This window comes from Taudactylus pleione, unplaced genomic scaffold (genome assembly GCF_031769625.1).
Source record: "Taudactylus pleione unplaced genomic scaffold, aTauple2 ptg000055l, whole genome shotgun sequence".
NCBI classification, from domain to species: domain Eukaryota; kingdom Metazoa; phylum Chordata; class Amphibia; order Anura; family Myobatrachidae; genus Taudactylus; species Taudactylus pleione.
The window spans coordinates 4,404,293-4,430,617 of NW_028284457.1; the positions used below are offsets into that span (position 1 = coordinate 4,404,293).

A 26,325-nucleotide genomic window follows, 5' to 3' on the forward strand; every position below is an offset into this window, starting at 1 on the left:
TTATTTCATTATCAATTAAGCAGGTAAAAGGTCTGGAGTTGATTCTAGGTGTGACATTTGCATTTGGAATCAGTTGCTGTCGACTCTCAATATGAGATACAAAGAGCTGTCACTATCAGTGAAGCAAGCCATCATTAGGCTGAAATGTGCCTCCCACTCTTTAAGGGGCCAAAAGTAATGGGACAAACTAAACAATCCTAAATCTAACTTTCACTTTTTAATACTTTGTTGCAAATCCTTTGCAGGCAATTACAGCCTGAAGTCTGGAACGCATAGACATCATCAGACGCTGGGTTTCATCCCTGGTGATGCTCTGCCAGGCCTCTACTGCAAATGTCTTCAGTTCCTGCTTGTTCTTGGGGAAATTTCCCTTCAGTTTTGTCTTCATCAAGTGAAATGCATGCTCAATCGGATTCAGGTCAGGGGATTGACTTGGCCAAATAACGAGGGAATAGCCCACACCTGTCCATGCAATAGCTTTTGAGTTGATAGTCCCATTACTTTTGGCCCCTTAAAAAGTGGGAGGCACATATAGAAACTGTTGTAATTTCTACACCGTTCACCTGATTTGGATGTAATTACCCTCAAATTAAATCTGAAAGTCTGCAGTTAAAGCACATCTTTTTTGTTTCATTTCAAACCCATTGTGGTGGTGAATAGAGGCCAAAATATGAAAATTCTGTCAATGTCCCAATATTTATGCACCTGACCGTATATATTTTATATATATATATATATATATATATATGTGTGTGTGTGTGTACGTATAGTAAATTCAAGCGCCTGGTGTGTTGCATGAAAACAGCCCTTTAAGTGATAAGAATAACAACTTGTTTAGTGAGAAAAAAGTGTATAAGTGCAGATATATGAAAGATACATTAAGTGTTGACTTTCACAAGTGTCATTTATAAACAATTTATTTAGACATATAACAAACATAAAGTAAATAGCTCATCAGACCTGCACACAGTTTTAGCAGCAATAAGCCAATCTCTAAATTGTAAAAAATAGTGCTACAAAGTGCTGTGTGCTTGTGCAAAATATATATATACAGTAACTGGTTATTTCATACAGTTCTCAAACATTTAATATCGCAATAAAAGATATAAAATACATATAAATCGTATTTCTTAAAAAAACAAAATTCAGACATAAATAGTATTTATTAAAAATGATATATAGGAATCTTTAAAAGCAATGCTTATCTGATTCTGTGATAAAATTGTTCATCAGGCAAGAGAAGGCAGATCCCCAATGCATTTCATCCTTCTGGGACTTTATCAAGGTATATATATATATATATATATATATATATATATATATATATATATATATATATATGAATAATACAAACTCAGCACTCACTTTTTAAACTGTAATTCCTTTAAATACAGGGAATGTTAGTTCTAAAATATTGCAATAATTTCTCCATCTGACCAACCATATCAAGACCCTACACTGACTCTCAAGAATATGAGCATTGCTCTGCCACACTTGGCTCCAACTAACACACAGATTTTAAATACAAATTATGCTCCCTCCATGAGTATGGGTCCTGGCTTAAAGAGACAGAACCAAACCCAGGCATATCAGTTAATGAACATCTGGAAGTAAACTAAGTAAACTCAACCATCTGTGGTGCCCTTGGTATGTAACCATACCATTTACATAAAAAGTATCATACAAACTCAGCACTCACTTTGGAGGTGTGTGCTGCTGGTTTCAACTGGAACTATGTATATATATATATATATATATATATATAAATAAAATAAAGGTGGCAGGCGGCACTCAAACAGTTAATCAAGAATGACACAGAGTTTCCGCAAGTCTTAGGCAACGTTTCAATTCCAATCACAGAATTTTCATCAGGACATTTTATGTCCTGATGAAAATTCTGTGATTGGGATTGAAACATTGACTAAGACTTGCGGAGACTCTGTGTCATTCTTGATTAACTGTATGAGTGCCACCTGCCACCTTTATTATTATTATATTTAAACTGAGGGAGGCACCTTCAACCGCTGTGTGCTATTGTTATAGGTTCTAGTGCCGAGTATCTGGGCTGATATATATATATATATATATATATATATATATATAACCAAAAGGTAACTCCACGGGTTGCGGTGATTAAGGCACTCTCCAGACTTGTTTATTCACAATAATTCATAAGCTTTATTAGCATGTGTAGAAATTGTTGCCAAAGTTTCGGTCCACATTAGAACCTTTATCAAGGCATAGTATAATAAGAGATACATATAGCTGTAATATTAAAATAAACAAACAAAAATCAGAAGGAAAACAGGGTTACAGAAAATACAGATATGTCTCCCAGACCCTTAATCTGGTTGCTAATACTAAAAATTAGGGGTGTGCACCGGCCACTTTTCGTGTTTTGTGTTTTGGTTTTGGATCTGGATCTTTCTTCGTGTTTTGGATCTGGATTGGTTTTGCCAAAACCACCCTTCCGTGTTTTGGGTTCTGGGTTTTGTGTTTTGGATCTGTATTTTTTGAAAAAAGCATAAAAACAGCTAAAATCACAGAATTTGTAGGTTTTTTTGCTCCTATGCTATTATTAACCTCAATAACCTTAATTTCCACTCATTTCCAGTCTATTCTGAACACTGAACACCTCACAATAGTGTTTTTATGTCCAAAAGGTTGCACCGAGGTAGCTGGATGACTATGCTAAGCGACACGAGTGGGCGGCACAAACACGTGACCCATCTAGGCGTGAAACTGCAGTGGCAGACAGGATGGCAGTTTGAAAAACTAGGCCCCAAACTGTACATAATGCAAAGAAAAAAAAGAGGTGCAAGATGGAATTGTCCTTTTGCCCTCCCACCCACCCTTATGTTGTATAAACAGGACATGCACACTTTAACAAACCAATCATTTCAGCGCCAGGGTCTGCCACACAATTGTGGCTGAAATGATTGGTTCGTTTGGGCCCCCACAAAACAAGCTGGCAATTAATCTGTCCCTGCACAAACTGGCTCTACGGAGGCAAGATGTCATCCTCATCCTCCTCATCCACCGATTCCTCACCCTCTTCAGTGTGTACATCCTCATCCTCACAGAGTATTAATTCGTCCCCGCTGGAACCACAGGTCCCTCTGTACGTTCTGGAGGCTGGTCTCCCTGGAAGAGTTGATAATTCATTTTATGAACATCATCTTCTCCACATTTTGTGGAAGCAACCTCCTACGCCTTTCGCTGACAAGGTTCCCGGCTGCACTAAACACTCTTTCGGAGTACACACTGGAGGGGGGGCAACTCAGGTAAAATAGAGCCAGTTTGTACAGGGACCTCCAAATTGCTTCTTTTTCCTGCCAGTACAGGTACGGACTGTCTGACATGCCTACTTGGATGCTGTCACCGATGTAATCCTTTAACAGACAGACGCACGCTTGTCGCTGCTGCTTTGAGGATGCAAGTGCTGCTACAGCCCACACAATTCACAAAGACAGAAAAAAAAAAAAGAATATTTTTATTGTTTGTGGAGCGCACTTTGAGGGTTACACCACCCTTTAACAGACAGACGCACGCTTGTCGCTGCTGCTTTGAGGATGCAAGTGCGGCTACAGCCCACACAATTCACAAAGACAGAAAAAAGAAGAATATTTTTATTGTTTGTGTAGCACACTTTGAGGGTGTCACCACCCTTTAACAGACAGACGCACGCTTGTCGCTGCTGCTTTAAGGATGCAGGTGCGGCTACAGCCCACACATTTCACAAAGACCGAAAAAAAAGAACTATATTTTAATTGTTTGTGTAGCACACTTTGAGGGTGTCACCACCCTTTAACAGACAGACGCACGCTTGTCGCTGCTGCTTTAAGGATGCAGGTGCGGCTACAGCTCACACAATTCACAAAGACAGAAAAAAAAGAACTATATTTTAATTGTTTGTGTAGCACACTTTGAGGGTGTCACCACCCTTTAACAGACAGACGCATGCTTGTTGCTGCTGCTTTAAGGATGCAGGTGCGGCTACAGCCCACACATTTCACAAAGACAGAAAAAAAAAGAACAATATTTTAATTGTTTGTGTAGCACACTTTGAGGGTGTCACCACCCTTTAACAGACAGACGCACGCTTGTCGCTGCTGCTTTGAGGATGCAGGTGGAATCTAGACGGGATTTGGAACCGGGGACACACTACCTCCATCAATTGTCTAAATCCCACTGCACTAATGGCGGATACCGGACGCACGTCTAACACCAACATAGCAGTCAAGGCCTCAGTTATACGTTTTGCTTCAGGATGACTGCTGTCGTACTTCATCCTCATCGCTAGGGACTGTTGGAGGGTCAATTGTTTAGTAAAAGTAGTGATGTTCCTTCTTCCTCTCTGGGATGATGAACAACTCCCAGCAGCAGCAATAGCACTAGGAGGAAGTGGTTCTTGATCTTTCCCTATTTTATTTTTATCTGAGAAAGTTTGGTCCTCCATTTATGTTATATTGATATATACGTGCGGCTAACGCGCACACAAACACAGAAAATATTTTTTTATTTTTGCTGGAGAGTAGTGCACTTTGTGGGTTACACCACCCTTTAAGAAATGAGCCAGCCGGCTCTTTACTTATGGGACACAGGCGCACGCTTGGCGCTGCTCCTTTGTTGATGCACGTGCAGCCACAGTGCACACAAGTCACAAACACAGAAAAAATTTTTTTTTTGGTTTGGAGTGTACTTTGGGGGTTACAGCACCCTTTAACGGTCAAGCCAGCCGGCCCTTTACTTATGACACAGGCGCACGCTTGGCACTACTTTGTTGATGCACGTGCGGCTACTGCGCACACAATTCACAAACATAGAAAATAATTTTTTTTTTGGTTTGGACTGGAGTGTACTTTGGGGGTTACAGCACCCTTTAACGGTCAAGCCAGCCGGCCCTTTACTTATGACACAGGCGCACGCTTGGCACTACTTTGTTGATGCACGTGCGGCTACTGCGCACACAATTCACAAACACAGAAAATATTATTTTTTTTGGTTTGGACTGGAGTGTACTTTGGGGGTTACAGCACCCTTTAATGGTCAAGCCAGCCGGCCCTTTACTTATGACACAGGCGCACGCTTGGCACTACTTTGTGCACGTGCCGCTACTGCACACACAATTCACAAACACAGAAAATATTTTTTTTATTGGGTTTGGACTGGAGTGTACTTTGGGGGTTACAGCACCCTTTAACGGTCAAGCCAGCTGGCCCTTTACTTATGACACAGGTGCACGCTTGGCACTACTTTGTTGATGCACGTGCGGCTACTGCGCACACAATTCACAAACACACAAAAAATATTATTTTTTTAGCACTTGGGGGGAGCACCCCTGATGGACAGAGCACCCCCTGGACAACACTACAGCACCCCTTTAGGACTGGGACACTGCACAGGACTTTGGAGTGGACACAGCCCCTATGGAGAACTGACTGCACAACACAGTCCAGCCAGCCCCTATGGACTTTGAAGTAGTGGACACAGCCCCTATTAACAACAGCAGCACAGCACAACACAGCCAGCCCCTATGGACTTTGAAGTAGTGGACAACAGCAGCGCAGCACAGCACAGCACAACACTACTCTGCACTACACTACACTACTCTACACAGCCCAGCCAGCCCTAACTCCCACCCTCCCTCTTCACTGTCCACAGCCAAGTGAGAAAATGGCGCCGACGCGGGTACCTTATATAGGATCCAAAACCCGCGAGACTCGGAAGGCGGGATGATGACGTTTTGCCTCGATTTCAGATCCGAGTCAGGCGGGAAAAGTCGAGCCTGACTCGGATCGGCCTCGGATCGGGGGGGCTCGGGGGGGTTCGGATTTCAGAAATCCGAACCCGCTCACCCCTACTAAAAATCATCTCTACATGTTACAATATTAAAGGTAGTAATATATATATGCGCAGGAGTAGACCATTAATATCAAAAAACAGGGTGTGGATAGTATTATGTTATCAATAATAGTACTATGTTATCAATAAAATTGCTAATCAACATAGGAATAAAAAGGTAGGAGGCTACATATGCAAAGTGTACTGAAACATGGGCATACACACTCTGCATAGAAAACAAACATTAGAAAATAAAGCAGCTACATGTGCAAAATGCACTTAAACATGGACATGTGCATGGTGAACAAACATTAGCATATAAAACAACTACATGTGCAGAGTGCACTAAAGGCATAAACCTATACTTTGTGCATAGTAGACAAACATTAGCATATAAAACAATTACATTTGCAAAGTGCACCAAGTAATAAGCAATAAATAATTAAAACAAAAATACATCTTACCTAAAGACATAGTGGCTAGAGCAAACACATGCTGTTGTGTTTATGCTTGGGACATGTGCAGTATTTATGAGTAATGACAGTAACATAGGACCAGGTGTCCCCCTATGTTTGTAAAAGCCGGGTGTATACTATTAATAATACCGATCGCACAAGCAATTAGAAGTGTGTGGCCAGTGTGGTAACTTGTTAAATGCTCATAAAAAGCAAAAAACAAAGTGTGTAAGTGCTGAAAAACTGGCAAAAATATCCATGACAGGAAATGGGGCAATCACCATGACAGTGAAGTACAGGAAGCGTGGCATAACTCCTACAAAATGGCAGGAAGTGTGGTAGGACAGACTAAGTGTGGGGAAGTGAAGCAGGGTAATTAAGGGTCTGGGAGACATATCTGTATTTTCTGTAACCCTGTTTTTCTTCTGATTTTTGTTTGTTTCTTTTTACATTACAGCTACTGTATATGTATCTCCTATTATACTATGCCTTGATAAAGGTTCTAATGTGGACCGAAACATTGGCAACTATTTCTACGCATGCTAATAAAGCTTATGTATTATTGTGAATAAACAAGTCTGGAGAGTGCCTTAATCTCCGCAACCAGTGAAGTTACCTTTTGGTTATTATTGGGTTACACATATGATATTGGGAACTCTAAGTATAACACCCCAGCATTCACTGTAAGAAAATACAGGTGTGAGTGCCAGACCACAGACCGTCTATATATATATATATATATATATATATATATATATATTATAGCGATAGTAGCTGGGTTAGTGGGCCCTACATACTCTAGGACCAACTACCTAATTTCCCCTTTAGGGGATCGGACATATGTAATGATTGGAGGTTTGGCACATCCATACAGGTGCCACTCGCAACTAACTCATGGAGATTTAAAAGGACCCTGGCCAGCTATCCTTTTTTCTCTATCGGACATGGTTCTGTTTTCCCAAAGGGGATTGACACCATATAATTCAGCAGTCCGACAAGTGAGTAAGAAAGTTGCGTATGAGGTTTTTTTATCCTTGATGGGAACACTTTTCAACTCATGTAAACTTATAGCAAAGAATAAGACTTATTATCTAGTCACACTAAAAAGAAGACTGGCTACAGCGCTAATATTAGATAGTTTTTTCCAAAAATGTAATTTATAAAGTTCAATCTCAATTCATTAACGGCAGCTGCAAAGTCCCTATACGGGCTGGAGTTGCCCCATATAACTATAGACAGAAAAACAAATAAAAATAGACTTTGCGCTTATTGCCTAATAATAATTTGAAATTGCAGAATGACTTCAGCTGTGCCGCCTCTGTAAGCAACGTACGGAACACTTGCACTTGTGGTCTCCCAAGAAAACCCCTAACGCCACTTGTATTTTCAGCAGGACTGACATTGTTTCCTATAAGGAGAACTTGACACTATTGTGCGGCATTGTCAGTGATACATTACGGACTCAGAATTCAGTCCGGCAGCCCTGTATTGATACGAAGATATATCACCCTTTGTTTGGAAAAAGGAATACTTGCTTATACAATTGATTTCTCAGTGCTATTGAGATATATGCAAATAGTTGTATTCAATTAACCTTAAAGAGGAATTTCCATGCTGGTGAAATCAGACTATACGTGTTAATCACAAGTGGGCTTGCAATATATGTCTATTTGTGTGGTGCTCAATATGCTATTGAAGTTATACATGCATGATTAAGGTTTTATATTCGAGATATGTTATTTGTGTATAAGTAATGACTAGCAATTTGGTTAAATATATGCAATTAGATGTTTAAATATGTTTTATGAATAAAACTGTACATTTACCCGTATAAGATCGAGTCTAGCTGAAATCATTCTGCCATTTCAGATTGTTACTAGGCAATAAGCGCAAAGTCTATTTTTCTTTAATTATCTAGTCAAAAGTGATTTCTGTACACCTTTATAAGGATCACATGAGTAATATTGCAACAGACTTTGGAACTGTTATTTTTTATCTAAAGACATTGCAGCATTGTACATATTATTGTTACACTGAATGTGATCCTAAACAACTTCTAAAATGAACTATCGGTTTGATAATTTTCAAGGATTTAGAGGTGTTCTACGTATTACTTGTATAATTTGCTTTTTACTGAAATTATATGTGGTTTTATATTAAATACAAATAATTATTAGTTAATTATTAATTTAATCTTATTGGAATCATCTGAATGCTATCTTGTTGGAGCACCATCTATTCTTTTATCTATATACATAATGCTTTTAGATGGTCATGCAGCCAGTCCTAGGCCCACAGTTTCAATATTTCCTGTTTGACTGTAATTTATAATTTTTTTTATCATTAACATGTTAGGACAGGTGTAGTTGATAACTACAATTTCTAAGAGAATTATTTAGTTTACCCTAAGGCCCCCATACACCAGGCAACGTATTGTCCGATCTTGCGATAGTATCGGAAACGCCGGTCGAAAATGCCAACCGGCGGCCATCGATGTTCTCTGATCCATCGAATACAGCAATCCGTCGCTGGTGTATGGGGGCCATTAGTTAGATCTCATGCTGATGCTAATTACAGTCTCCAACACTGCAATGACTATATGATGAGGGTTTTTGTATTTCAAATGGATCAAATTAATTTTTCCAAGTGACTCATTTTTACATTTTTATTTATTTTCTTCTGCCCGTGTTTTGTAGATAAGTTGCTTTTATTCCTACATTGCGTTCCTGACATTCTGTCATTGAGTTTTGTCACAGCATCATTTTATGTTCTTGTTGTAATGTGTGGCTGCCACTGAATCCGATCCCTGGTGATCTCCACTTTGCTATGTGCTTGTCAAGATGATCATATTTCTCAAGTGGCTGTCTCCACTATGGAGGTGGCACTGAGGTCATAACGGCCATTAAAAAGAGACTGTTTGGATTACAACAAAAAGCCACTTGAACTAAACAATATCATGAAATACACTTAAAAGTAAGATAGCAAAAGGTCACTGTACTGACCCCTTGTAAACACATGGTTTAGTCAGTGTGTGCTACATTTACTATACGTTAAACTAAACATAAAACTGCTCGCATGTGGCTTTTTATTTGGTAGATGATTAGGACACATTATTTAGTAACAAAAATGCTTTACCTGGCTTCTCTTTATTTTTAAGGCAAGAGGTAACTAGGTAAAGAAAATACACTTTTATTGTAGTATAACTGCTTCTTAAAAGTATCTAATTTATTCAATAATTTCAGTAGCTTGAGCTGTAGGACAGACTTTCACATAAATATGACAGCACTGAGCAGTGATTACTTGCAGTGCAACATACGGTAGGCTTTGTGTTAGGGCCCGAGCTTCTCGTGTACAATACGTGACAAGCAGAGATGGCGTACAGTATGCACCTCGCGCAGTCACAGTGAGAGCACAGTGCACCACTCAGACCGGGCCCCCAGTCCACGTACTGTAATTTGTGTTACTGCCAGGAGAGGAGAGAATGACTTAGTATATGTGCACGCTGCTTATGTAGAGTTTCCAGAAGCAACCATTGCTACAAGGTCCTCTATGCATTAAAGTAAAAAGAAAGGTTGTGTTCATAGTGCAGAATGTCACCAAACCCTCCCCATGGTCATCCCAGCATGTGACGCCGACAGACACAGATGTACAGGCTGTTATTTATTGAGTAAACAATACTCCTGTGACTTTCAAGATATACATTTTACCATCTGTCAGCTTGTCAAAAACTTTGTTTAGCTTTACCTCACTTCAAGTATATATAGATTTTGAAGTTGTTTAGTGTCTGCATAATACAAATCAGGGTTGTCATATAGTCTACCTCTATTAGATATTGCTTATTGCTGATTGCTATAGTCTCAATACATTTTATTTCTTTCTACTTATTGTTGTGATTGTTAGCTGACCTGGTACAGTATCCCAAATGAGAACTAGCATAACACTAAACTTTTTAACATTTAGAATTGCATTTGACCTGGATAAAGTTTGCATTAGAAGCATCTAGACAGGACAATGAATGCAAGAAGCCTTTTGTATGACTCACATACTGTTATTTGTAATAAGAGGCTGAACATTTGCAAACCATTATTTTGAAAGACATTGGTTTCCGGAAATACTTTTCAGACAGTAGTTACATTTTAGACTTCAGTAAAATGTATTCAAGATGTGTCATTTCCAATGATTAAAATATGTTCTAGAGAAATAGTTTTGCATATATATATATATATATATATATATATATATACGTATGTGTATATATATATATATATATACATATCTGTAATACAAGCAACATGATCGTGATCCTTATGAAAATTCATATGAATTGAATCGTTGATCTAAAGGATTAAGGTATCTGTGTCTTTTTTGACATCAAGAAAATAAGACCAGCGAGTGCGCCCGATGTTGCTTGCATTATACAGTTGTTTTTTGAGGAGGGCACCGTGGCATTACAAAAAAGGAATTTAGGAGTGCCGGTCCTGGACATATATATATATATATATATATGTATATGTATATATATATATATCTATATATATATATTAAAGTTTAATTTTGTTCACAAAATACATTTGCATCATCTCCTTGTTTGTGTGCTGATGCAAATTATAGCCTTTGCAATGGTGCAGAATTATCCATGTACAGTTCCTCCATCTAATACGGCCTCTGTTATACAATCAGCAGTGCATGGGAAGAGGAAAGGAGCTTTCTAGTCATGTAGACATATCTCCCAGCCTGGCTAATTTAATGAAACTTAATCTAAAATCTATACCTTAAAATCATAGTTGCCAACTTTTTACACAGTTAGCCTGGAAGGTCCAGGTGGGAGGTGTGTGTGTGAGGGGGGGTGTATGAAATTATGAATTTTGTAATCACGGCCCTGCAGAACAGTGCAATGAAATTGAGTCTGGCATTCTGCAGCAGGGGTTGATGATACAATGATGTGATTCACTGCAACTCACATCTTCGAGCACCCAGACTGCCTACTTCTTTAGGGTAGTAGGTGGATCGGGATGGGAAGCTGGTATAATCTGTCGGGAGAATCCGGGAGAGCTCTCAAAAATTCAGTAGTCTTCCGGACATTCTAGGAAAGAAGAGTATACCTGAAATACAATTTGTACTCTGTAAAGTCCTTTTGATAAGTAAAAGAATAACCTAATAATGTCATAGCACTACATTGTCATTTAGAAATATCATCGGAAGATTAGGTGGCATTGTTCTGGTTTACATTAACAAATGCAAATATGCAAAAATATGATTTCACTATAGATATACATATATTTATTTTATTAGAATTGTTGTTCTTCAGTATAGGATAAACGATTTAAAGTTTTGCTTTAAATTGTCTTGTCTAGATGATTTTTTCTTGTTTATATGTGTTTAGATGTTTAAAGTTGTATATTGTTTACTACAGGCCACCAATAGAAGACAGCCAAACACTTCTTACTCCGGTAGTAACCTGTGGGCCACCTGGAGCATTGATGACGAGACCAGTCATTATAACAATGCACCACTGCGCAGAAACAAATGCAGAGGACTGGAAGATCCAATTGAGGGAGCAATCTGTGCAAGGACAGTGGGAGGTGAGTAGGTCTGGCTCTGTTTCTGCTATGGGTTACATCTAGGTGTAAATATAACATGGTCTCTTTAAAACAATGATGCATGACAGCACTTGTTGTGGGACATGTTTTGCATGTCTAGTTGTACCGTAGATTGTGAGCTAGGGTAACAGGTTAAACCCTGGTCACAGATGCTAGACTTTTGATCACTTTTGCAGTTGTCCCCAGTTCTGTAAAATATATTTTATGTATATTGTTTGAGACATTGGGTCTTCAGCAATGTCAGACTGTGACGTACAGTAATTTGCAGTTTCTTTTTGTCTCAAGTTGCATTTTATTTTATTGCTCATGCACAAAGTTTCATAATACTAATCGTTTTTAAATGTGGCTTGTGTACGACTAGGGGGTGTACCAACCAATCAGCTCCTAACTGTCATGTTACAGGCTGTGTTTGAAAAATGACAGTTGGGAGCTGATTGGTTGGTCATTTATCACTCTCCACTTTATCACTTCCCAGAGCTTCATACATCTGCCCTATACGTGTGCGTTATGTTTTTATTGTTTACACATATTTGTAATAAAATATAACATCAATTGCAGTTAAAAGTGCACATGATTTGGGAGTTTTACATAATCACATGCTCAAATAAAAACATTATTTTTATTTCCTTTGTAAAAAAACAAATACACAACCCAAAAAGGTGTTTTCAGTAACTGCCCAAAATCACAGTGCTAGTTAATAGTGGAATTTTCACATAAGACTTACTGTACATAAATAAACCTTTTAAACAATATATAAAGTAAGCACTGGCTAAAATGACCACTTGCAAAATGCATTTGATGTAGGCAGGAATTTAAGAAAAAAAGAAACAATTCTGGCGCCCGTATCCATTAATAATCCTCTCATTAAGATATAATGTATAATGTAGAGTTGCAGCAGATTAAACAAACTGTGCAACTGTAGTGCAAAGAAAACAAGGAAAAAACGTAAATCTGCGCTCTATCTATAATAATCTCAGTTGAATCAAGATAAATCAGTCTATATAAATAAGAACGGATGGAATGCACAGTATATATGTACATAAAATACATTTATTAACCACTATGATTAAATTGAGATTTATGTTTTTCCCTAGCCAGGAATTTAGCTGGTTTCCTGATTTTCCTGTTTGGTGCTCACTATTTTTGCTTTGCTTCATTTGAGCGATATGTCATAAACAGATTTGAGAAATTAAGGTATATTTTTGCCATTGGCGACACTTAGTGGTCAAACTATGTTGGTGCAACTCGATTTTCTTCTGATACATTCAAAGGTCTCAGCAACCTATCAGTAATTTATTGTAGGACATATTAGTTCATTTCTATTTCAGAAAATTGCTGGAAGGTCATTTGTAATATCTTCAAAAAAGCTGTGCTTTTTCTGCAGATATTTATCATGATTCTGAAAGAAGTACTAGCTCAAAGGTTAAGGTTAAAAGCATTTCAAACCTGAGGGTTAATCCCTTGTGACCTTGGACATGTCACGTTTATGGTCATTATGAAGTCTACAGCTTGTACAGTTCATAAATGTATGTAGAATATGTATATATCTATGGATATGTGCATACAAATATCTGTGCTATAATTGCACAGTTTCATGGTCTGTTTATGCATACCAATATATATGCAGCTTTAAAAGTGGGTTTCAAATCTGCAGGTGAAAACTTCACAACAAAGCCAAGTACTTGGCACATAATCATTATTATCTGCCTCTGTCTATTATCACACGTACAGTGGCGTAAGTTCATCCAAGACACCCGGAGGCAAGTTATGATTTGGTGACCCGCCTTAAAAAAAGGGAAAATACCATGTATTGGGCAGCCAGGACGGTACACTCTGGGTACATATTTATAGCCCTAAGTGCGGTGACTATATTGTGGGCAGTGGAGGAGGTGCCCCTACAGTGCTGGTGCCCGGCAGGCGCCTCCATTGTCTCCCATAGTTCTGCCCTTGCACACGTATAACTTTCACTGTCCACAGTGATGCCATTCTACTAGTCAAATCATGCTCGGCTTCGTATAAATAGGTGTGTGGTCCTTTTGAAAAATCACACTAGCACTGGTAGTCTGTCTCATTTGCATACTTGCTCCTTAAACGACAGTATCGCAAAACACAATTTACCTCCCTCAAATCTTGATAAAATGTCACATTTTCCATTCATTTTGTCATGACATTTGATACTTATAAGATGATATGACAACACATAGATAAAAAAGTAGCCTGATTTCATGCTAATTATCTCTATCACTATGACCTTTCAATAGATCTAGTGGATACTTTGAAGAATTAATAAAATACAGCACATTATTAACATTTCAAAGAGGTCAAAGTAACTGCAACATATATCCAATATATATAGTTTTATTTCCAAGTGAAGAACAAAATTGCCTCAAGTGAAATCTTTTTAAATGTTCCAAAGTGCATTTATAGAGCATTTAATGGATATTTAGGAAATGTTTTGTCGCTACACTTAGTTCACATTTAGAGATGGATTATATATGTGTATTTCTTACAACTTGCGGATATTATCTTGTTTCCTAATGTTTTCTGCTGGACTAAATTGAATCTGTATACTCTTGCAGCAGTCTCTGATTGACTTCTGGTTTTGTGTTTCATAGATAAATACAATGTAACAGCCAAAAACAGGAAGCAGCAGACAAAAGCTATACATAAAAGATAGCAAATGTTTTTTATTAGACCTTCTGTTGTACAGTATGTAATGTGAATTGGGGTCTGTAGTTTGGTATGTGTATTGCAACTTTATCAGTCAAACAGTTAATGCATCCGAGTCCGACATGTACAACATTATCCACAATATTAATTTCTCAATTACAAATGCATTCACTTCGCTTATTTTTCTCATCTTTTATTCATAATTGTTAAACCTTATCCACCTACAAAGATGGGCGACAAAGGGGACCTAAAATTTAAATGAGAAGTATATTTATATTAGCTCATGGGTAGAGCTTCGGAGATTATATACTGTAATTGAATTCTTTGCTAAATCAATACAGCTTGTTGGTTCAAGTGAATGTATTGCTTACTTGCATTACATGCTGGATCGCTGCACTGCAATTCATGCGGGGGGTTGAGAGCGATAATGGGCAAATGTTGTTTTCTAGTATTGAATGTATTAGTATGGAGTGATGATGAGTTAAGTATTATTAATTATTATTAATTTTTATTATTATTGATCCTCAGGATGCTCCAGGGGGTTGTAAGATCTGCAGGGTACCTGTATGGAGCGATTCTGGCTGCAGTGTGCCATTCCAGGCACCCTGCTAGTAAGATGCAGGGGGGACGTGGGTGAGTGGCGGGGAAGCTCATAGGGCTTTGCGCTTGAACAACCCTAGTTATGGCACTGGCAGTGCACATAGGTCCATGGGGGCCACACCAAACATCCTGTACCCATTAATGCACAGTGCCAGAGTCTACTAAGGAATCTGCCAGCGATAGAGGGGGTCCGTAGGGTGGCTGCACACCGGCCCTCCCTTTTCTTGACCTGCCCCTGCATGGTAGACATAATAGATGCAGACAGGAAAATGATCAATATGGTATGAAGGGTCCTACTCATGAGAGTGCTTACATTCAAATGAATCCACTTTTGTGTATGTACTACCAGCCCTCTCTCCTGCCACTTGTGATCTGTTCTGTTCTTCATTCTTATCTCATTATCAATGAATTAACAGCTATTTGTATGTGTTGATAAAGGATGTTGTGATTGTTGGAGAGGAGAATTTTACCACCCCTTGCTACATCCAGATGGAATCAGAAGCCTGTCATATCCTCACAGAGACATTAAGCACCTATGCATTGGTGGGACAGTCTACTAGCAAATCAGCAGCAAAACGATTGACATTAGCTATTTTTGGACCAGCATCCTGCACGTCTCTAGAATACAACATTCAAGTTTACTGCTTGGATGATACTCAGGATGCACTTAAGGTATGCACAGCTTTAAAGTTTCATTTAATTAACTCCTCAGTTCAAAATTGTCTTGTTCTGTAAATGTAAGCAATTGTCACATTAGGCCAAGTACATGTTGTTATCAAAAAGGTTCCATTACCACATCCACAATGTGGCATACTTTGCCAACACCCAAAACATAATCCAAAAATGTTGCCATGTCTCACTGACAAGAGCGTCCCATGGAGGATGAGGATAGCAGAAGAAAATAAATGTGCATGCATGAACCGCCATATACTCTGTGGCCGGGAATTTAACTATTATCGCTCTGGGAGAATTTTACTGACAAATTATGGTGATGGGTAGATTTTACCACTGTGATTAGCGGGAATAGAAAACCACCTCTTTATCCAGATCTTAATAAATAGGCCTGATAGTGAGGTGTATTAGAAAGAGCCTAACACCTTCCACTATAAATAACGGAATGTAGTTATCGGACCGGTGGACAGCATGCCGCCGGTCTGAATCCCGACGCTGAAAGTCTGACACGATACTTAAGATAGGCATCAAAATACTGACGCCTATCTTAATCCTGACATTGGAATCCAGAAGGACGCCAGCCCGAACGAGGTAAGTCCGGGGCGCCCTTAGCTGTTAGCCGCGTGGAGGGAAGTGTTAGGTTTAGGCAGCGTAGCGGGGTTAGGTTTTGGGGGGGTTAGGGTTAAGCACCCCTAGGGGGGAGGGTTAGGGTTAGGCACCACTGGTGGGAGTTAGGGTTAGGTACTAAGGGGGGAGGGTTAGGTTTATTCATGTAGGGGGGAGACAGGTGTAGGCACTAACGGGGAGGGTTAGGGTGTGGGGTGGGGAGGGTCAGGGTTAGGCTACAAGAAGGGAGGGTTAGGGGGAGAAGGGGTAAGGGTAAGTATACTTACCCGACCCCTGTTGGGATACCAACCATCAGGATGCTGCTGTCTGTATCCCGACAGCCGCAGCTTATTTACCGATTCCTAAATAACGCACAATAACGGCATTATAAACCGATTCCTAAATAACGCACAAGAACCTTTTTATAGTACACATTTACATTCTCATAGCCAATTTATATGCACAATACGCAGAACTGAAGTGTGCAAACTGGATTGAGGATTCTGTATCTCTGGATTCACCCACGCTAGACAAACAGCAGTTCTGGATATTAGTTAATTAGCTTTTAAGAAAAGGAATTGACTTCATAATGTTAATAGCAGCAGCAAAAGACAGACACTGAGTAAATAAAAACAATCCCAGTCGCCTGCACATAGGAAACAATATATAGATAGCACATTATGTCAGTCTGAATAATGATGAAATGTAGCATTTAATTTGCTGCTAATGATATGTGTATAAACGTTAAGCCTAAATGCTTGGGGTTGTCTGGAACTCATAATTTTTTAATTATAAATGCTTTGCTTTATAAACACAATAAGCATTGTGGTCATAAATGGAGTATTATGGTAATCAGGTAATAATTATTAATTGATCCTGAGACATTATGAAGCAGTCATTGGCCACACCGCAGTTAAATAGCTTGATTTTTATCAGTTTTATCATTAGGATGGTTTGTGGCAAAATTCTTTGCTTCCAGAAGAATATATTACATGATGCCATCTGAGGATTCAAACGAATAAATATTTTCATGTGATCCGTCCCAATCTGTTCAGTAAAACCCATCAGAATGCTCACACTACCATGTATGACAAGGGAATAGTAATGACATTATTCTCCAACCCACCTGATCTTTTCATCTGTAATAATGCAGGAAGTGCTACAACAGGAAAGGAAGGTCGGTGGACAGTTACTCGATGAACCTAAAACTCTTAATTTTAAAGGGAGTACTCATAACCTTCGCCTATCCATCCATGACATCCCCCACTCACTTTGGAAAAGCAAATTGCTAGCAAAATATCAGGTAAGTTATACAATCCAAATAAGTTATACAAATAATATTAAAAGCACCAACATAAGTACAACTTTTATAAAGGTTTAATCTCAGTTTGTGCTCCCAAACCAACTACAGTCATTAGTTAACAAAAAACTGTATATAGGCTACAAACAGCATTTAGCCTAGAACCATTGCTGTGACCTTTAATCATATAAAATCTTTGTGCTCCCTGTGAAGCAATTTGTTTAATATTTAGCTCTGATTCCACTACCCGCTTGGTTGCTAACCCAGGGCCTCATTCAGCAGCGATTGCAATTGCAACAACGTACGCAGATCAAGCGATTGTTAGCCACTGTACATGCCTATGCACCGCACTATGTGGCTATCGCGCTGTGATTATGCATGCACATAGGAATCCAGCGCAGAGTGAGTGACAGGTTGTGGACGTTTGGGGGTGGTGATGGGGGAGTGGTTGCAGAAACGCAGGTGTGTCTGTCCGTGTGAACGCTGTTGCATGGGAGTGTATAAATTAGCCACTGTGATTGCCTATGCAGCTGGAGAGCCTTCTGCGTGTGACGAGGTTACAATTTCTGCGATGGTTCACACCTGCTGTAATTGTGCGTGACGGGCCAATGTTCTCTGATGTTACCGATGTATAGGCAGGACTGTGAGGTATTACGGATGTGAGAGAGCAGCAGTGGGCGTCTCTATGCTGGCTGAGCTGTGGTAGGCATTCGCATATTTTCGCAGCTGCATTTTCTGAGATTACGCAGCTGCGATCCGTGCTGAATCAGGCCCACGGTATTTACATTTGTGTATACTGTATGTCCTGCAGATTTTATTTCTTCCTGCTGACCAAATTCAGGATAGTTTAATTGAAAAAGTCTGTTTCTGTATGTTCTCAATATTCTACCAAATGGGCGTTATTAATACTGTTACCATGTAGCTAGATTTTATTTTTTGTTGAGAATAATGGCAATAATACTGAGCGTATATATACAGAACTGAAATAGCTGCAATCTCTATTTAATATGTACAGTATAATTTTCCCATTAATCGGTGTGCACTGCTAACAAAGGGCCTGATCCAGAGCCGGCCGCTATTTGCGCTCGCTCGTTCAGAAAAAGGGGCCGGCTATTTAAATTGAGCGCTCGCTCTTTGCGGTCTGTTGACGCCTCTATGTCTGAGCGAGCGAACGAAACATGCGCTCGCTATTTTGTAAAGACGCCCCCTGGCCGCTCGCATCCTACCTCATCTCCGCTATTTATTAGATTAATCGAGTACATCGAAAGGCGTCTGAACTGCACGCAGTGCCTGTGGTTGGATTTTCCTACCGCAATCATGCTAACAGTTCAGGCTAAGAAACAACCAAGTGACGTGGTCGATGACGCTGCTTTGTTAATTATGCACACCCTTAAACCACCCGTTTTGACCGTTTGGCACGCCTGCGTTCGGATCACCACTTCCCGTTTTCAAGCACCTTCCCCTGTTACCACCCACAAGCACCTCATCCTGTCACTCAAATTAGCAGGCACTCGCTATTTTGCGAACACACGTTTTCCAACCACACTGACTGGTTGGCGCATGCACATTACGACCCATACGTATGCGCAGATGTGCGAACATCGCTCGGAGCGAACGAGCGGCTCTGAATCAGGCCCAAAGTCCATTAAAGATGAATGACAGCTGAATGTATTTACCTGATATGTATTAGTTGGATTTGAATGTCACTAGTCACTGTGGTCATATGCTCTAATAATAACACAACTGCTGTTTCCTATTAGAATGTAAGTAATTGTGCTGTGAAATCACATAGAGCTCATGGTTAGCTTTATTCATATTTGTAGTAGTAGAATTTTTACTATTGTTATTATGAGTTATATGCCACTATTTAACAAAGAATGCAGCATAGCATGACAAAAAGGAATGTTTTTTTTTCTGGGCTATTTACCAAAGATCTTTTGTTCTGATAAGAGACTGTCCCAAGAAGAAATTGGCACAAAAGTGATAGCTATTGCTACAACGTTACTGCCCTCTCTGACCAAGCTTGTGCGTGGCAGTTGGATTTAGCGGAACCCTATGGAATAGGATGGAGACTGTGGGAGAGAGATTGAAAGACCCCTTTCTTATAAGAATGACTTCCTAGGTATAAAGCCAACAGAAGCTAAACTCAAAAAAGTACAGATAGGTAATTAGGGACCAGAACGAAATCTCCATGGGACTGTGGTCTGGAGATTTAATTAGCCTTTGCAGGAAATATCTCTAATATCTCCCTCATTAGGCAATTGTTAAATAGCCACAGTATAGCATTTTCTACATGATTTAAGTAAAAAGGGGCTTGATAAATACTACCGTAAAGTACAGCAATGCTGTACGAATGAGCTATTAGAAATAGGGCATTATGATCTATTGTTCTTATTGTATTATTATTATTATTATTATTATAAGAGAATCTTGATGAAAGTTATTACAATATAAGAGATGATGTTTTACCCATCAGCTACCTTCTGATGGTGGACTGATGTTCATAAATCTGTTGGCCTGGCCAAGGCTGTTACCTTTGGCAAGACCTCAGCAGCATTGTGCAAGGATCTCAGTATGGATCGCATAGAGTGCTAGTTCAGCAACTTCTTCCTATTGCCTGCAGGCTAATCAACCTCTCTTCAGTGCTTTCAGCTTCCATTAGCCAGGTTTCACTCCAGAGCCCATCTCTCCCAAGGGAGCTGAACACTATGCTCGTAATGTGCTGAAGCAATATAGGCTGAAGGAAGAAGTGGAAGATTGCCTCTACTGCCGAGGAATAAACTTGTTGTGAATAACAAGAGCTGGCCCTTGTAGTACACGTTGTATTTTTATTGGCACTGTGTCTGGCACTTAGTGGCTTGTGTAATACAGGAGTCCAAATTCCCAGTAACTAGCATGAGGAGGAGGAGGAGGAGGTTTTGCTAAGAAGCTGCCACACTGCTAACAGTCCTCCTAAACATCATGTTCTATTTCTCAAGACCTTAACATCCTCTCTATTCAGTATTCTGCTTCCAGTCACTTGTTAACTACATTTCCCAATTAAAATTTGACATCCTTATTGTAAAAGACTTGTTATAAAAATAGTGCTGAGTGAATCAGTTATGCGTTTCCTGGAACAAGATACTAATTTCTGCTATTGACTGTCTGCTCTCCCAGGAAATTCCTTTCTATCAGGTCTGGAGCGGCTGCCAAAGGAATCTTCACTGCACCTTTTCTCTGGAACGCTTCAGCCTCAGCACCACTGACTTATCATGTAAGCTGTGCGTCCGGCAGGTGGAGGGGGAAGGACAGATCTTCCAGCTGAACTGTACAGCATCAGAGGTACATATATAAACCCATTCACCTTCAAATGTCACATCATTAGAAATGATAAATCATATGCCATAATGGCAAGCATTGGAATTGTCTTTTTCTGATATTATAATAATACCTACTAAGACAGACTAAGAAGACTAATGCTATTTTAATTGCAAAGCAATTCCTTCATTTGTTCAGTATTTTATGTTATTATAGCTGCATAATACAGATCAGCTGCTGACATCCTCCCATCATATCATGCTCATAGCAAGCTAGAATCTCACTGCGGCAGGATTGAGACTGATGACTGAGAAAAACAAGGGAAGCCAAAAGTCATATACCAAATATATGCTAATATTTGTATCACACCAGGCCATACCTCACCACCTTCCTGATGGGAAAGTCAGGACAACCAGACTGTTCTTTTGTATCTTTCGTAGTATGTCGTTTTATTGAAAGATATAATTATATACATGGCCGTAACTAGCTATGGGTGACCGATGCCGTCACAGAGTGCAGATGCTATGTGGGCGGTGCAGTCGACGCCCAATGGCCGTTGCTCCAGACCAGAAGGCTGCCCTGCAGCCAGGATTGCTGCTACAGCACCCGTGAAGCATCTTGTGGATGCTCCAGACAGGAACCCTGCGCACTACTATATGTAGCCAATCGGATGTCCTGAGGGCACGCCCCCTTTGAGCAATGTCATGATGTTGCACGCTCAGTGGGTGGGGCTGGCACAGGGCGCTGATGTGCCCAGTTACGGCTCTGCATATATATACTTGTATATAATATTTATATACTGAGATATATATGTATATATATATATACACACATATATATATATATATATATATATATATTTATATTTGTGGAAGCATTTCCAAACAGGGCTGCTGGATGTACCACCTCTTTGAAGGTTTTGTGGTCTTGCTGCTGTTTTTATTTTTCAGAGTACATCACTGGCAAATTGCTGTTGCCTCCAGTTTTCCACAACATCCAATTGCTGTTGCCTCCTGGCCTCCTCAATGGCTAACTGCTGCACCCTGGTAGTTTCTTGCTGAGCTGCAGTATCCCATAGCAATGCCTTAACTATGGTTTCCATGTTCTTTCTTGGTGCAAGAGAAAAAGCAGTATTTGGCTTCCCAAGGCATCTGACGATGTCACCACCAAGAACTTCACAAAATAACAGTCTTTGAAAAACTAAAAAGAAAATGGGTGTCTGTCACTTTAAATTTTTCACATAGATTTTTATGGCTGCAATTTAAGTGCAATGCTCACATTCTCCACCATGTGTTGCAAGATCAGGATAGGTGTGCTGTCTCCTGGGGTAAACTGCGGGACCTCACACGCAGCAGAGAATTAGTAACACACCAGTCCAGGGCCTTGGAAAAAGTAACCCATCTAGTTTTATTTGAGAGCACAAATGAAACAAAACATTAAACTACATCCTAGCCTGTCCGGCTCTAACTAACATACCATTCCATCAAGATGGAAGGACCAAGTATCCAACTCACCAAAAACAGCTTTTAGCACAGCATTTGTAATCAGAGGCAATGGTCTCTCTTTCTCTGCAGACCTCAATCTGCTCCCCAGGCAGTGAGAGACAGACTAGAGAAACTGACCTACCTTTTATCAGCCTCTCACAGGTAGTCTGGCAATAAAGGTTGCTAGTTAGCTATCTACCAGACAAGAGCTAGGAATCTATGGCATAAATATCTCCTATTGACAACTTCTCAATACTAGTAGAAACAGACTTGTATTCAATTAGCCGCAGTAAGTCGGATAAGTTTCGCCTCCCGGACTTTCCGCCTACATTGCGTGTTTTTGCCGGAAAGTCTTTTCGAGCACGCGACCGCTTTTCACCCAATTCAAATGCAAAGGACGAGAAAACAGCTGCTATTTAGCGTCTTTACATAAGTGGTGAAGAATGGCATTAAGCAATATTTTTTCAGCAAAATCAAAATAACTATGGGTGCTAGCACATTTTAAAGTTGTTAAAGTGAAGTTTTATAAAACATAGAAAATCCACCTGCGCAAGCACCTGCAATCCCAAAAACACCTGGAGCATACTTGGGGATCCCCCTGGAGTCTATTTTGCTAGTTTTTAACTGTGTCCCCCAACTTTGTATGTTTTCTCCCCCAAAACGAAAGTACTTTTTTGGGGTGTTGCAAAGTTTTTTTTTTTTTTTTTTTTTACGCAGTTTACCCAAGGGTGCTGAGGGGTTTTCAGAAGTGTGCACCCCAAAACCGCAATTCTGCACTTTTTTTTTGACCCCTATTCATAGGCGAATCTTTTTTGCCTATTCCAATGCATTGACATTCCGGAATGGAATGTCTTTGGAATTCAATACGGGGATAAGTTTTCGCCTGGCAAAATGACGTCACCGGCGAGAACTTTTCACCGAAAACGGCTTATCGCGGCTAATTGAATACGGCCCATGGATTTAAAACTAGAACTGTGATAAAATGAAAGTGAACGATGCACACTAATCTGTAAACAGAAATCATCTTGAATATAAATTGTTTGTTCTTCTAACAGGAACCAAGCTGTATTATTGATTATCCTCTCATGGATTCAGCAAGTACCATTACTACTATTATAGGACCAAGTGCTTTTAGCATTCCTCTAACTATTCGGCAGAAGCTTTGCAGCAGTCTAGATGCTCCACAAACGCGAGGTCATGATTGGAGGATGCTGGCCCACAAGTTGAAATTAGACAGGTGAGCATTTCAATATAAAACAATACAATACAATATATACTATACAATATAGCTACTGTAATAGTAGTATATTAGTGTAGTGTTATGACACAGAACGTTTATTTTATTTTATTTATTAACAGTTTCTTATATAGCGCAGCATATTCCGTTGCGCTTTACAATTGTAAGCATTAATAGAACAAAACTGGATAATAACAGACAGATATATAGGTAGGAAGGCCCTGCTCGCAAGCTTACAATCTATAGAACGTTAATTGCAACATATCCCCTCCAAGAATCTACTTGTGCATATATTTATTTTTATGGTTATTTTTGTTTAAGTTGTTGTGTTGAAGAGTTAAAATATATTTATGAAAGGGAGACAATGTCTGGTGATAGTTAGGAAGCCTATGTAACATTAATAGCAGCATACAGTTACCTCTGTCTGTCATCCTATAACTATTGCCATCTCAGGATTGGTCCAGTGCAGGAAAACATGCTTTATTACTAAACTAAAGATTATTTTCCTAAGTTAAACATATCAGAATTATTATTATTTTATTTTTCATTAACCTGAACCTGGGCTTCCAGTGCAGTGAGCACGTGTGATCGGGCAAAGATAGATCTAGAGAACCAGGTTGGCAGTAAAGTCCAGTCCACTCTTAACGCTGATAACCAGTATAGCTGTTACAGTAAAAACTGATTTTCTATCGCTGCGACAAGCAGCACTGTAAAATGAACCCTATTGCCAAAGATTCATAGCCGCAGGGCCGGCTCTAGGGGTGTTCGACCAGTGCGGTTGCACAGGGGCGCCACCCATAGAGGGCGCACCCTTCCCCAAATCCCGATTTCAGCGGGACAGTACTGGGGACTGGTTGGGGACCCCCACCGCCGCAGCTGTGCGGCTGTGCCGGACCCCAGATTGTCAATGGATGCCACGTGCATGCGTGCGTATCCATTCACTGACGAGAGAGGGCTGGGGGAAGCCCAGCCAGTGACGAAGGGCTGGGCTTTACCCCTAGCCTGACCTTATTTGGAGGCGTACTATGTGGGCACATCTCCAAATAATGTCACTTAGGGGCTAGGCTTATGGTGATGAAGCCACACCCCCAATTTTGGTCGCGTGAGGCTTCACCGCGTGCGATTGCAGGGCGCTACTTACCGGGCTCAGACCCCTGGAGCTGGCCCTGAATAGATGCCTAATTTCTGGAACAGTGGAACCATAAAAGAGTGGCTCCCCACTAACTGTTAATATGGGGTACTAAGACAGTTGAAACCAATACTGGCAGAAGATTAAAAAATGTAATTATCTAATCTAGTTCATTTTATTTCATTTGTACAGGTATCTCAATTACTTTGCTACAAAACCCAGTCCCACTGGAGTGATCCTTGATCTCTGGGAAGCGCAGAACTACCCTGATGGAAACCTCAGCACGCTTGCGGCAGTCCTAGAGGAAATGGGCAGACATGAGACTGTGGTATCATTATCAGTCGAAGGGAAATATTGATATTACTTAGAAATGATAAAGATGGAGAGGAACTAAAAAACAGGCAAAGTTAACGAGATGAGAAAAAGAACATACTGGAACGGAAAACTGACCAATGAGTTTTACTACTTATATAGAAAAAAAAGACTTTGATATAAACCTTTCTTGTATATTAACACAGAAATGAAAAGGAAAAATCATGCAAAGCTGTATCTCAAATATTATAAACCAACCTGATGCTCGTTCAGTGTGTGGCTTGTTATAGGATTTTACAGTTTCCTAGGAAACGAAATTTATTGCTATCCAGATACATGGATAATCTTTCTATACAATCCCAGCTCCAATGGACATTGTTTACATCCACTAACGGACAGGGGTTATTGATGCTGTCCCATGACTATTTATATATTGTGTGCAAGCCATTTAAATAAATATTGTGTGCCACTCCAGGGTATTTTTTAGAAAGCTATGGTATTTTATTTTCAGCAGAATTTAGATTGGGTACTGATTACTACTTCAAGTGACAGATAATCCCCTTGTCCTGGTTTTCTGTCCCCAGAACTCTCTTTGAAACAGAGTTTGTGTGTTCATGCGGAAATCCAGTAATCTAAGTAGTAAGCAGCTACCACTGCAGACAGCAGAACCAGAGATTTATTTTTTTAAAGTGATTTCATAATCAATCAACTGAAATCCGAAAGTAAATACTGCGTAATATGGTTTGCTTGAACATGCATGTCAGTGCTGACAGGAATGCCTCGTTTTTTATTTTCTTGGTCGATTTGAAAAAATGTGTCTACAGAAATTAAGTTGAATATCAATATTTTACTTTACTTTTACTTTAACAAATATAATTTCTCAGTTTGCATATCTGCTTTATTTGTCATTTATTATATGTTAATTGTGTATTAATATAATATAATAGAAAAGTGGATTGCAGGGTCGTAACTTCAGTTGTGCGACATGTGCTTTCGCACAGGGCAGAGGACCTTGAGGGCGACATAATCGCTGCCCCACGGCCTTTGCTACTGGCCTGGAATGGACACTCTAGGCTGGCATCTTGCAGTCTGTGCAGCTGCTTGGGGCGCCCTCAGGAC

The 26,325-nt window shown here is 39.8% G+C and overlaps 1 protein-coding gene across 1 annotated transcript in view; it reads left to right on the forward strand.

Moving 5' to 3' along the window:
* The window catches only part of UNC5C (unc-5 netrin receptor C), a 379,402-nt gene extending 353,381 nt beyond the window's left edge, over positions 1 to 26,021 (forward strand). The window contains exons 13-18 of the mRNA XM_088464462.1: positions 11,713 to 11,881; positions 15,608 to 15,841; positions 17,601 to 17,750; positions 20,904 to 21,068; positions 23,584 to 23,765; positions 25,087 to 26,021. Of these exons, the coding sequence (XP_088320588.1) occupies positions 11,713 to 11,881; positions 15,608 to 15,841; positions 17,601 to 17,750; positions 20,904 to 21,068; positions 23,584 to 23,765; positions 25,087 to 25,252 (1,066 nt within the window). The 3' untranslated portion in view covers positions 25,253 to 26,021. The remainder of the gene's footprint in view (positions 1 to 11,712; positions 11,882 to 15,607; positions 15,842 to 17,600; positions 17,751 to 20,903; positions 21,069 to 23,583; positions 23,766 to 25,086) is intronic.
* The last annotated feature ends 304 nt before the right edge of the window (positions 26,022 to 26,325 follow it).